This window comes from Camelus dromedarius, chromosome 6 (genome assembly GCF_036321535.1).
Source record: "Camelus dromedarius isolate mCamDro1 chromosome 6, mCamDro1.pat, whole genome shotgun sequence".
In the NCBI taxonomy this organism is placed as follows: Eukaryota; Metazoa; Chordata; class Mammalia; order Artiodactyla; family Camelidae; genus Camelus; species Camelus dromedarius.
This window is the reverse complement of record NC_087441.1, coordinates 75,418,578-75,431,077: the sequence shown is the minus strand read 5'-3', so window position 1 is coordinate 75,431,077 and position 12,500 is coordinate 75,418,578. Positions and strand designations below refer to the sequence as shown.

Here is a 12,500-nt window from a genome sequence, read left to right as displayed (position 1 = left end):
AGCTATCTGTCTGTCTTCTTTGGAGAGATGTCTATTTAGGTGTTCTGTCCATTTTTTGATTGGGTTACTTGGTTTGTTGTTGTTGTTGTTGTTTTGATATTAAGGTGTATGAGCTGTTTGTATATTTTGGAAATTAGTCCCTTGTTGGTCACATCATTTGCAAATATTTTTCCCAGTCTGTAGGCTCTTTTCATTTTGTCAATGATATCCTTAACTGTGCAAAACCTTTTAAGTTTAATTAGATCCCATTTATTTATTTTTGCTTTTATTTTGCTTTCCATTACTCTAGGAGCTGGTTCAAAAAATACAGTGCTGTGATTTATGTCCAAGAGTGTTCTCCTCTGTTTTCCTGTAGGAGTTTTATAGTATCTGGTCTTATATTTAGGTCTTTAATGCATTTTGAGTTTATTTTTGTATGTGGTTTTAGAATATATGAGATGTTTTATACAATTCTCATGGTAACCAAAGTATATAAATGTAGAGCAGAGACACAAAACATAAAAAAATGAGGAAGTGAGAAAAATCATAGAAAACCACCAAACTAAAATGGCCAATGAACACAAGGGAAAAGAAACAATGGCAATATAGAGTAGCCAGAAAACAAAAGATAAAATGGCAGAACGAAGTCCTCATTTATCAATTACTCTATATGTAAATGAAGTAAATTCGCCAGTCAAAAGACACAGAGCAGCTGGATGGGTTGAAAAATAAGACCCAAGTATATGCTGCCTCCAGGAGACATATCTCAGCTCTAAAGACAAACAAAAGTTCAAAGTGAAGGGATGAAAGATGATACTCCAAGTAAATGGCAGTCAAAAGAAAGCAGGTGTAGCCATCCTCATATCAGCCAAAATAGACTTCAGGTCATAAAAGAGTAACAAGATAAAGATGGACAGTATATAATGATAAAAGGGACAATTGAACAAGAGGACATAACAGTGATTAATATACACCTAACATAGGAGCATCAAAAGATATAAAGCAATTAACAAGCCTAAAGGGAGAAATTAACAATAACATAATAATATGTTTTGAGGGGACTTTAACACTCCACTTAGATCACTGGGTAGATCAGACAGAAAGGGGCCTTAAGTGAAACGTTAGACCAGACAGACATAATAGATTTGTACAAAACATTCCATCCAAATGCAGCAGAATACATATGCCCAACTACACATGGAGCATTCTCAAGGAGAGATCATGTGTTGGGACACAAAACAAGTTTCAATTATTTAAGAAGATTTAAATTGTAACAAGCATCTTTTCTGACCACCATGATATGAAACTAGAAATTGACTATAAGAAGAAAGCTGGAACAATCACAAATACGTGAAGACTGCACAACATGCTACTGAATAACCCTTGAGTCAACGAAGAAATCAAAAGAGAAGTAAACTAAAAAAAACTGAAGGCAAATGAAAATGAAAGTAGAACATACCAAGATTTATGGTATACATCAAAAACAGTACTAAGAGGGACGTTTATAGCAATATAGACCTACCTCAAGAAACAAGGAAAATCTCAAACAATCTAACCTTACACCTAAAGAAACTAGAAAAAGAAGAATAAATGAAGCCCAAAGTGAGTAGAAGGAAGGAAATAATAAAGATCAGAGTGGGATTAAATGAAATAGAGACCAAAAAGACAATAGAAGAGATCAATAAAATGAAGAGATGGTTCTTTGAAAATGTGAAAAAAAAAAAAAAAGTGACAGACCTTTAGCTAGACTCCCTAAGAAAAAAGAGAGAAGGCTCAGATAGATAAAATCGGAAGTGAAAGATGGGAATTTGCAATGGATATGACAGAAATACAAAGGATTGTAAATGAATACCATGATGGTTGTACATCAACAAATGGGACAACTTATAAGAAATGAATTCTTAGAATCGTACAAACTTCCAAGACTGAATCATGAAGAAATAAAATATATGAATAGACCAATCACTAGCAAGGAAATTGAGCCAGTAATCAAAAACGTCCCTAAAAACAAAAGGCCAGGACCAAATGGCTTATAGGAGAATTCCACCAAAAATTCAAAGATTTAATACCTATGCCTCTCAAGTTCTTCCAAAAAACTTGAAGAGGAAGGAATACTTCATAAGTCATTTTATGAGGCCAACATTATCCTGATACCAAAACTGGATAAGGAAACACAAAAAGAGAAAATTACAGGCCAGTATCTTTGATGAACATGGATGCAAAAATCCTCAAGAATATATTAGCAAACTGAATAAAATACAATACATTAAAAAGATCGTACACCATGATCAAGTGGGATTTATTCCAGGCATGCAAAAATGGTTCAGCATCTGCAAATCAATCCACATGATATACTACATTAACAAAATGAAAGATAAAAATCATGATCATCTCAATAGATGCAGAAAAAGCAGCTGACAAAATTCAACACCCATTCATGATAAAAACTCAATAAAATGGGTATAGAAGGAACGTATTTCAACATAATACAGGCTATATATGACAGACCCATTAACATCATATTCAACTGTGAAAAGCTGAAAGCATTCTCTCTAAGATCAGGAACAAGACGAGGATGCCCGCTCTCACCACTCTCATTAGTGTGGTACTGGAAGTCCTCGCCAGAGCTAGGAAGAAACAAAAGGCATACAAATTGGAACAGAAGAAGTAAAACTATCACTATTTACAGATGACAAGATACTATATATATAAAACCCTAAAGACTCCACCAAAAAGCTGTTAGAAATAATAAATGAATACAGTAAATTGGAGGGTACGGAAGTGGTAATACTCAGGTCTGTTTTGTTTCTTTCTATACACTAACAGTGAACTCTCAGGAAGAGAAATTAAGAAATGCCATTTATAACTTTAACAAAAAGAATAAAATACCTAGGAATAATTTAACTGTGGAGGTGAAAGACCTGTGTGCTGAAAACTGTAAGATATTGATGACAGAAACTGAAGAAGTGAAGAACTGGAGTTAATCTGTGCTCATGGATTGGAAAAATTGACATTGTTACAATGTCTGTGTCACCTAGAACAATTACAGATTCCATGCAATCCCTATCAAAATCCCAATGGCATTTTTCACAGAAATAGAACAAAAAATCCTAAAATTTATATGGAACCATAAAAGATCCCAAATAGCCAAAAAAAAAAAAAAAATCATGAGAACAAAAGAAGCTGGATATGTCACACTTCCTGATTTCAGATTATACTACAAAGCTACAGTAGTCAAAACAGCATAGTATCGGCAGAAAAGGAGATAAATGGAACAGAATTGAAAGCCCAGAAATAAACTCACATGTATGTGGACAATTAATTTATGACAAAGGAGCAAAGAGCATCCAGTGGAGAGAGGACTGTCTCTTCGTTAAATGGTGTTGAGAAAACTGGACAGTCATATGCAAGAGAATGAAACCAGGCCACTATCTTACCCCATACACAAAGTCAACCCAAAATGGATTAAAGACTTGAATGTAAGACCTGAAACCATAAAACTCCTCGATAAAAACATAGGCAGTGGATTTTTCACATTGGCCTTAGCAATATCTTAACTAGATATATTTCCTCAGACAAGGGAAACAAAAGCAAAAATAAACAATTGGGACTACATCAAACTAGAACTGTTCTGAACAGCAAAGGAAACCACTGACAAAACTAAAAGACTGCCTTCCAGATGGGAGAACATATTTGTAAATCATGTATCTGGTAAGGCACTAATATCCAAAATATATAAGGAATTCATACAACTCAAAAGCAAACAAACAAACAAAAAAGACAAGATCCTGATTTGAAAAAGCTGGGCAAAGGATTTGAATAGGTTCTTTTCCAAAGACATACAGATGGCCAATAGGCACATGAAAAGATGTTCGACATCATTACTTATTAGGGAAATGCAAATCAAGCCCCCAGTGAGATACCACCTCATGCCCATTAGGATGGCTATTTTCAGAAGGGCAAGAAATAAGTGTTGGTGAGGACGTGGAGAAAAGGGAACCCTCTTACTCTGTTGGTGGGAATGTAAATTGGTATGACCACTATGTAAAATGGTATGGAGATTCCTTAAAAAATTAAGAATAATTAATTTTCTAGCTATTCCAATTCTGGATACTTATCCAAAGAATATGAAAGCACTGATACAAAACGATATATGCACCCCTGGATTCACTGCAGGATTATTTATGATAGCTGAGATATGGAAACAGCTTCATTGGATGAATGGATAAAGGAGATGTGTATACACACACACACACACACACACACACATATACACACAATGAACTACTACTCAGCCATAAAAAAGATGAAGTCCTGCCATCTATGACAACATATATTGACCTTGAGGATTATTATGTGAAGTGAAATAAGTCAGAGAAATATGGTATGACTTCACTCGTGTGTGGAATCTAAAAATAAACAAATGAACCAAACCAAACAAAAACAAATAGCTACAGAGAACAGAGTAGTTACCAGAGGGGAAGGTAGTTGGGGGAAGGCCAAATGGGTAAAGAGGGTCCACTTTTGGTGGTGAGCAGACTCTAGTGTTTACAGAAGTTGAAATATAAGGTTGTACATGTGAAACTTACATAATGTTATAAACCAATGTTACTACAATAAAAAATTTTTTAAGTATTTAGTGCTTTAAAAAATAATTAATTTCACAAGACGAGGGTATAGCTCAGTGGTAGAGCGCGTGCTTAGCATGCATGAGGTCCTGGGTTCAATCCCCAGTACCTCCATTAAAATTAATAAATAAACCTAATTACCTCTCCCCCAAACAATAAAGTTGCTTAGTAAACATTAAAAAAGAAAAATATTTTAAAAACTGATTTTCCACATTAGTACTGCTTTAGATGCATCTCACAAATTTTAATGTCATTTTTGTTTTCATTCAGCTTACCATTTTTTCATTTACTTCTTTGATTCGTATCTTGTTTATAATTATTTGTTTAGTTTCTAAATATTTGGAGACTTTTCCAGATATTTTTATATTATTGTTTATATATGATTTATATATTTTATACATGTGATTTCTATATTATTGATTTTATTGCATTATAATTGATTTTAATTCCGTTGTGGTTAGTGAAATATTTTGTGCAGTTGGACTTCTTTTAAATTTATTGAGACTTGATTTATGGCCCAGATAATGGCTTATCTTGATGATGTCCCATGTGCACTTGAAAAGAATGTGTATTCTGCTGTTGGGTAGAGTGTTTGATAAATGCTAGGTCAAATTGGTTGGTAATGTTAAGTCTTTTTTTTTTTTTTTGATGAATCTTTTTGTTTGTTTGTTTGTTTGTTTTAATTTTATTTTATTGAGTTAAAGGTAATGTTAAGTCTTAAATACCCTTATTGATTTTTCAAATTTGGAAAAATTTCAGTTTCTATTTCCTCAAAAAAATTTTTCTTTCTCCTATCTTTCATTCTGTTTCCATGACTCCTGTGTGTATGTGTGTGTGTGTGTGTGTGTGTGTGTGTGTGTTTTCCCTTTTGTTTCCTTTGGTGGTTCTGTTGTTAGGTCTTCAAGTTTAGTTATGTTTTATTCTGCAGTGTCTTATCAGCTGTTAATCTCATCCACTGTATTTTTTATCTTAGACATATTTTTCATCACAGTGAGCTCACTTTGGGTCTTCGGTATATTTTCCATATTTCTACTTAGCATGCTCTATCTTTCCCTTACTTTTTTGAACATCTTAAGTGTATTAATAATGTCTTAATGCCCCTGACCTGTACTTCTATGATCTGTCATTTCTGTTGACTGAGTTTTCATTACAGGACTGTAATTTGTTTCTTTGTAAATTTGGTGTTTTTGGATCGTAGGCATTTAAAATTTTATGTGACTGGGTAGTAGAAAAAAATGTTTCATTATATTAGATTGTATTTCTATATACAAAATGTACAACATATTTATTTTAGACATATGCACATATATAATTATACACACATATGCATATATGGGTGTGTATGTATATGTGAGTATAACTGTGTGTTATATGTGCATTTATTTATTTACTTCGGGCTTTTTTCTGGGATACAGTTAAGTTGCTTAGACGCATTTTGATCCTTCCCAGGCTTAAGGTTTGTTAGGCAAGACCAGCGAAGCCTTCATTTTCGGGCTAGTGTCACCTCCCTGTGGAGCAGCAACCTCCGCCGTGTGTGTGCTTCCAGGGCCCCGGCTACTACTCCCAGCTGCAGTCTGTTGGGAACATGAACTTGCCCCGGGCCGGGCGAGCTCCAGCCATCGACCCACCCGTTTCTTTCCAGTGGTTCCTTCCTTGGCCTCAGGGAGCCTCCCAAGCATGTGCTGATCGCACTCAATTGGACTTGAGAGCAGCCAAGCTCCCTGCTTTCCAGGGCGATGCCCCGTGAACCCCAGTTGTCTTGGCCTCCCCGAATTCTCGACTCTTTCCTTGGCTCAAGGCGGCCACCCAGCGGTGTGCAGTCCGGACACGTGCTGCAGGCAGGAAGATGGGGCACCCAGGGGGCTCACCGTTGTTCCTTTTTCCGGAGCTCTCTGTCCCGCGTGCTTCTTTCCCAGCGTCTAGAAACTCTTCTTGCAAATATTTTGTCCGGTTTTTAGTTAAGAATGTAGGGAACACCTGGTGCTTGTGGCTTCATCCTGTCCTGAAGTGGAAATGGCCTGGTGGACTCTGAACAGTAATCAGTGAGCCCCGTCCTGACGGGAGGGACCAGACCCCCACCCGACCCCCTGCACTGGAGGAGGTCAGAAGTCCTGCCTGCACAGTGGATAATGAGCGTCCATTTGCATTTTATGTTTTACACAACTGACCAGAAGAGAGACTCCTGCCCCTGTGATTTTTGTAAGGCTCCTAGTATCTCAGAAGCTTCTGGAAACTTCTTTAAAGTTCAATTAATTTCAGTGAAAAAGAGGGAAGGGGACCTGTAATACTTGAGGCCTAAGTCCTTGGAAATGAAGAAAACTCAAGATACCCACCTTGGGTTGGAGGCAATGGTTTAGGAGCTGAAAATGCCTTGTCCCACTGCCCAGAGAATTCTGCCTCCCCAGTTTTGCAGCGGGTCAGATGGTTCCCCAGAAGGCATCCTAGGGTTTGGCCCAGTGAGCGAGCCATCCTTTAAAGAGCTCACTGAGCAAGGACTGGCAGGGAAAATGGAAGGAGGAGGTGGGGGAGCATCTGAACTACCCGTCTCCCTTCTGGATGAAAAAACAAAACCACTTTGCTCAGGCGGTGAGCCAGCCCACCAGCATCTCTCTCCAAGATGCTGGCCTCCCAGATGTACCTACCCCCTTCTCCAGCGAGGCTGGAAGGGGCCTTCAGCAAAGCAGTGTAGCTTCCCAGCCGGCTGTCAGCTTGGCCCACGTGGTGGATTTTGCCACATAACTAACTGCTTTAAGAGCTGGAAGGATATCCCTGAGCTCAGGAAAGAAAATCTCAATCTGAATCTTTCAGTGGTCACGCTGATGAATGTGTCAGTCTTAAGGGGAAAATGAAGGAAATCAGATCAGCGTGGCTTCATATAATTTCCTCAGTGACTTCTGCACAATTTGGACCCTTTTTGTTTTTTTATGAGAATAGGGAAATAAAATCAGTACCTTGAAGCCATGTGAAAAACATACCGAGAGCTTCAGTGGGACTGAGAAGGGCTGATTTGGAACTAGAAAAGGATGAAGCCTAGTTAAAAGCAAGTGAAAAAAAAGCAAGAACTCTTTTAATCCTAAAATCTGAGTTGACTTCTTAGAAGTCACTTTTTTGTGTTAATTTGAACCTCTGCTTTTTGTTGAGGCATGTGCTCCAGCCGTGCCTGAGGAAGGCTTCAGACCTGATAGCAAAGTGGGGTGACAGACGGGTGGTCTGGTCCTGCCACCCAGAACTTTTGCAAGCCTTTTCCTGTCAGTAGTTTTCCAGTCGTAAATGGTGGCTGATTTCGCCTCCCCTCCTAACTGTTTACAATGGTATTTGTATTTATATATTTTAGGGTCCTTTGAACAGAGCGCTTTGTTAATGGAGTCTTTCTATTCACTAATTTTACATCCGATGTGAGATGAGAAGGGGTCACACCTCTCTTGCAGATGAGGAAATGAAGTTTGAGAATCAAGAGACATTAAGTGACTTGGCCAGTTCACAGCTGTTAAGGACCCACAAAAAAACAAAAGGCTTCTAATTTCAAATTCTGCCCAGAGCTGCTGCCTTCCCCCAGGGCTGGTGGACGATACTGGGACCAGTCCTCAGGATAATGGTCCGTAACTGTTTCTTTATCCCACCTCACTCAGCACCCGATGTACCAGGCTGTTTGCCCGTAGCTTAGTGGTGCATTTTCCCATAGAGGCGGCGAGTCGAGCATGTGGGCCTGGCCCTGTCCAGCATCAGGAGGGGTTTTGAGGATGCTGGCTGTGGTTTTCTGACTGCTCCCCTGTTACTGACTGGTATCGTCTGATACCTCCTTGGCTAACTACATTTTTGCAAAAAGAAGCATAAATCCTGAGCTGATGTAGGGAAGGACAACGTTCTGGAGATTGGTCCTCATAACTCTGGAAGGGTGCCTGACGTTACAGCATCAGCTCAGTACATTTCGAGCAGAGGTCCGGGGCTCCCGACTTTTAAAACAATTACGATGGCTGTGACGACTGCCTGCAGAATGCTTAATGGCTAAGCCTTTAACACAGTCTGTTAAACTACAGATTAAATAAATAATTTTTCATAAGACCAAACCATTTAAGGAAATTGACACTGATTTGTTTCCTTGAGAAACAAGATACAAAAATCAAATTTAGCAAATGGCCTGGTATCTCCTGCACTGGTTTCCAAACCACCCACCCCACCATTTTCATATTCAATCAAATTGGGAATTTAAACTAGGCAACTGTATTCATTTTCTAGCTGACTGACTTCTGTTCTTCAGTCTTCTAAACTCAAAGGACACCGGGGCAGTGCTGGCTTTGCTACACAGCACACTCGGAGATGTTACAGGACAGGCAGGGAGGCGGGAGGGCTTTCATCCCCATCCCCAAGGACAGTAGGGTGAGTCTGTGTGCGTTTCAGCAACACTGTTCTTAGTCATTTGAGGGAAATGTGGGGGTGTGAAGGCCTCTATGAAACAGCAGCTTATAAAACGCACTACACTGTAATGCTGGGTGTTCCCCCTGAGGCTGTGATCCAGGTAATGAACAGAGTCCTGTTCAACTCTGAACCCAGACTTGGCACACAGTAGGTATCTGAAAAACTTTTTGATGTGACCAAAATTATATAGAAGAAAGAGAAGTACACGAGTATTTCACTTTAAAGACTTTTTTTTTTTTTTAACTTCTCACAAAGGATTCGCTGTAAGCCTTCAAGTCATCTTGTCCAACCCCAAAGCTGTGTTTAAGCGTCGTGGGTCCCAGCCAGGGATGCAAGAATCTGACTTTCTAAAGCAGATAACGACAGTTGAAGAGCTGGAACCGAAAGCGAGCAACTGCACCAAGGTACTCGTTTCTCTTGTGCTGCCTGACCTTGACCGTGCTGTGTCCGCGCTGGGCGTGCGGCCACCCACCAGCTTTCCTCCCCTCAGGTCCTCGTGTGGCACACTCGGACAGAGAAGGTCAACCTGGCCAACGAGCCCAAGTACCACCTGGACACAGTGAAGATTGAGGTATGAAGTGGTGCCGTCCAGCAGCCCTGGGCAAGGACGAGGAGGACGTGTGCGGTCAGGCTGCGGGCGCCCAGGTGTCAGTCACCTTCCTCGGGACAACGGCCGTCATCGCCACCCGCCGGACACCTGCTTCCGGAGAGCTGGTCAGTTCACAGATGCTGATTGGATGGCGTCACACGTGTGCTTTTGTCTTCATTTGTCCTGCATGTTCCCCCCACAACTAAACTGGAAGACCTCTGCACAGTACAGCTAATGGCTGCAGGGTACCATTCTGAGAATCTTATATACTTTCTTTTTTCCCCCCATTGGCCTTATAGTTAGTAGAAACGAACAGGCTTCAGAAACAGATGACAAGTATTTTGTCAACTAAACGTCCCCCATCCCTAACTTTGCAATGTTAAGTAATTTTTGTAAGGTTGGTGACAGTATATACATCATAGGAAATAAAACCCACAAAAAAAGGTCTATGGATTCATCTGTTTAATATCAAGATTTAACAGTTGTCAATACTAGGCACCATAAAATGTAAACACAAGGACCATCATAAACCTGGATATACCTTCAAGGACTGAAGTGGCTTTGTTGAGTTACTACCCTGTTTGCATACAGTGCAAGGCCATCGTGTTAGCACTATGTGTACATAAGAAGAGATCCAATTACGAGAGAGGCAGGTAAAATTTGACTTCTTTAAACATTTGTTCAACTAAGTTTTGGAGTAACATCCAGGTTTATCTTCCTTTCACTAACCACGTTCCCTGTTAAGCACGTCATTACAACAGCACGGTGAAGTGAATGATGAACTAAAAGAATTTTGTTACACTAGAAAACAGTGCTCCGTGATACATTTACATTCTATTTATATGATTAAACATTTGATCATACAGGACCTTCCTACAGGATTACTGGCTAATTTGGGGCTGGGGGTTATACTGTTAGAGGTATTACTAACATGATAACTACTTCCCTTATATGCAAACATTGGAGCTATAATTGTATCCAGAGTAAAACTGATCACGCAAGTTGACTGGGCAGCTCCTCTGCTAACGCGTCTATGAAATCGGGGGAAGCATGAGCGAAGCTGCCCTCGACGTGAAACGGTTCCTCAACCTGCTCTGCACCACATCAAATTTAATCAGCACAGACCAACACGGTCAATCAGATAAATTCTTAATATGAACAAATGGGGAAAAAAGAAAAAAATGTCTGTACATGAAAAAACAGGGAGACTGGATGCGTCTGAGCAGGAATGTCGGTGGGCGTCTGGGCGAGGCTGGGCCGTGGTCTCACTTCCACAGCTGTGTGCTGAGGGTCTGGCCCGACGCGCCCCCGGACCACCCGGCCGTGGTGCTGGGGGGCTGGCCGAAGCCCACCGCGGGGCTCCCGCCGCCCAGGCTCATGCCAGCCATCTGCTGATTCACCTGTGAACACACAAAAGGCCTCCTTCACTTCCCACTTCTGTTACGGATTTTTAACAGTTACCCCGGTTTATCAGAAGCTGCCTCTATTTGGAGTTGATTTGGTTGGCGAGGTGCTGAAGTGTAACAGCAAGTCTCACTGTTTTCCCTCCACGTGAGGAGGAGTCGGGCCCCGGGGTAGACACAGACCGCCACACCAGGCGTTCTCTACGGAATCGGGCAGCTGCTGGGTTCCCTTACTGGGCTTCAGTTCCTTCTACTTTTTCGCACTGTCCATAAAGTGATCTCAAAACATTTTATATTTATTCATTCTCTGGACTCAATTTCTGTCCCCCAAAGATTAACCACGCCTGAAAAAAGTACCAAAGTAATCTTTGAAGTCATTTCTGAGTCTGCCTTTAAGGTCTTAAATGGCTCTCTATGCTTTCTAAATATTAAAAAAGGTCATCAAATATTTCTTCTTTTGCTTTCGCCAACCACATAAACATCTAAAACGAATACAAGTGTAAGATGACATGTATTTTCCTTCCAGACTGGAGTCGTGTGCGTCTATCAGCATCCTAACCCTTCCCCTGTGGTCCTCTTACCTCTAAGACTGATGATAGTGAAGGAAAGACAAGAACACTTATCAAAGTAGAATGGATTCAAACCTGTGCTTAGGGCTGGGCTGTATTAATAAAGTTCACTTGTTTGCAGTTTTTCCAGGACACTAGCATTAACCCCATCACTGATGAGGTGTAAGTGTCCGGAGAGGCAGATCACTTCCTCATACCTACCAGAGGATGTCTGTGCCACTGTGTCACAGCCTGCAGACCCCACTGAGGGAGTGCTGGAGAACAGCGGGCCCGGAAGCAAGGCCAGTTCAGCCAGTGCCCTACCCTGAGCAGTGGGAGCTTTACATTCTGGCTACACAAAAGCTGTTCCTGACATTTGGTACTTACAATTTTTGAGATTCCCAGAGTAGAGACCAATGTCATATAGATATTCCTTTAAGTTGTGACAATAAAAATAGCTTGGAATATTCATGGAATATAATGGTGATTTTGCTGATGTTCATTAGAAAGCACCATATACTAGTCCCTGAATGCTGACCAGGCAGAAATCAAGGTCAGCGAAATACTAGAGGAACATCAAACAGGAAGAGCACAGGGAGAAGCATGGGCGCGTGCGCCCAGGTCTCAGAGCCTCCGTCTGTGCAGCCATTTCAGAACGGATCTGAAAGAGGTAATACTAAAATGTCACTGCCTGGCTCTAAACCAACCTGGGTAGAAACAGGATTTTGTAACATGAGGGGATGTCTGACAAAAAATATGGACTTGCTCATATCCTATGGGAATTCTTGAACTAGTGAGTATTCTTTTTCAACATAAATGTGATTATATATAAGTAAGAAGGAAATACAACTTTAAAAACGTTTCTGAACAAAAAGATTTTTTATAAATCTATGGGCAGCAGCCGTAGCAAACAGCCTAGATCTCTGAAATAATAGTG

The 12,500-nt window shown here is 40.4% G+C and overlaps 2 protein-coding genes across 7 annotated transcripts in view; one reads left to right on the top strand and one right to left on the bottom strand.

Annotated features, from left to right (window-relative positions):
- Positions 1-10,039, top strand: part of B3GAT2 (beta-1,3-glucuronyltransferase 2) — a 79,089-nt gene extending 69,050 nt beyond the window's left edge. Inside the window, exons 3-4 of the mRNA XM_031455932.2 lie at positions 9,279-9,427; positions 9,514-10,039. Of these exons, the coding sequence (XP_031311792.2) occupies positions 9,279-9,427; positions 9,514-9,600 (236 nt within the window). The 3' untranslated portion in view covers positions 9,601-10,039. The remainder of the gene's footprint in view (positions 1-9,278; positions 9,428-9,513) is intronic.
- Positions 10,040-10,059: 20 nt separating this feature from the next.
- The window catches only part of SMAP1 (small ArfGAP 1), a 128,671-nt gene continuing 126,230 nt past the window's right edge, over positions 10,060-12,500 (bottom strand). For all 6 annotated transcript variants that reach the window (XM_031455926.2, XM_064486957.1, XM_031455925.2 and 3 more), the window contains one exon: positions 10,060-11,012. In XM_031455926.2, the coding sequence (XP_031311786.2) occupies positions 10,878-11,012 (135 nt within the window). In that variant the 3' untranslated portion in view covers positions 10,060-10,877. The remainder of the gene's footprint in view (positions 11,013-12,500) is intronic.